The sequence below is a fragment of the Trichinella spiralis genome, assembly GCF_000181795.1.
Source record: "Trichinella spiralis strain ISS 195 chromosome Unknown Scfld1660, whole genome shotgun sequence".
In the NCBI taxonomy this organism is placed as follows: Eukaryota; Metazoa; Nematoda; class Enoplea; order Trichinellida; family Trichinellidae; genus Trichinella; species Trichinella spiralis.
In genome coordinates, this window is record NW_003528599.1 from 1 (window position 1) to 852 (window position 852).

The 852-nt window shown below is 32.3% G+C and overlaps 1 protein-coding gene across 1 annotated transcript; it reads left to right on the top strand.

Moving 5' to 3' along the window:
- Positions 1-122: 122 nt before the first annotated feature.
- Positions 123-476, top strand: Tsp_14780 (conserved hypothetical protein; the record flags this gene model as incomplete). Its single annotated transcript, XM_003368901.1, has 1 exon — positions 123-476. A coding segment is annotated over exon 1 (354 nt), but the record flags the coding sequence as incomplete, so codon positions are not given.
- Between the last annotated feature and the right edge of the window lie 376 nt (positions 477-852).

The window sequence follows — 852 nt, forward strand, 5'->3', positions numbered from 1 at the left end:
TTATGATTATATTTCATTTGATATTTATAATTATAATGGTAGTAACTTATGGTTTTCATTAAATTTTACAATACTAATGATATTGAAATCTTCAGAAATAGCAATACGTATTATCTAAAAAAATGCTCCTTACCGCGATTCTCGTTGTGATTGTTCTTGCATTGATCTACCACTTTGTTACTAAAAAAAAGCAAACTTTGGAATGGAAAGAAACGCGAGTTCAACCAATGACAGCAATTCCTGAAAAGAAAACACCAGAGGAAATTATTAAGGAATCAAAAGAACTGCAGCTAAAAGCAGACAAGAAACAGGTGGGAAAAACAAAAAAGAAGACAAAATCCAAAAAGAGCAAGAAAGCTATTAAAAGCATACCGAAAGGAGCGGATAAAAGAAAAGAGAAAACAGAAACTGATAAAAAAATGGAAATGACGGAAAGTTCACCTGAAACAATTCCACCAGTCGCTGAAACAAAAGATGTAATTCCGCAAATTGTATCTAACGTTGCGACAGAAGAAATAACCAAAGCAGCAGAAAAAATAAGACGGGAAGATTCAGAAAAAAAGAAAAGAAAACTGAAAAGAAAATCCATATCCAAAAAAGGCAGTGAAATGGAAAAAGAGATGTCAGTAAAGCAACATATGATGAGCAAAGAGAAATCTGAGACAAAATTGCGAACTCAAGTAACACCATTTCAATTGCAAAAGATTGCACAATTTATGGAAGAACAGAATATCGTGGAGCAAGTCGTTGCACAGAGGGATTTTAAAGAGCAGACTAAAGTAGAAGAAAGAATAAAAAAAGCAGACCCAAAAAAAAGAAAATCAAAGTCTGCAAAAAAGTATAAATCAACAA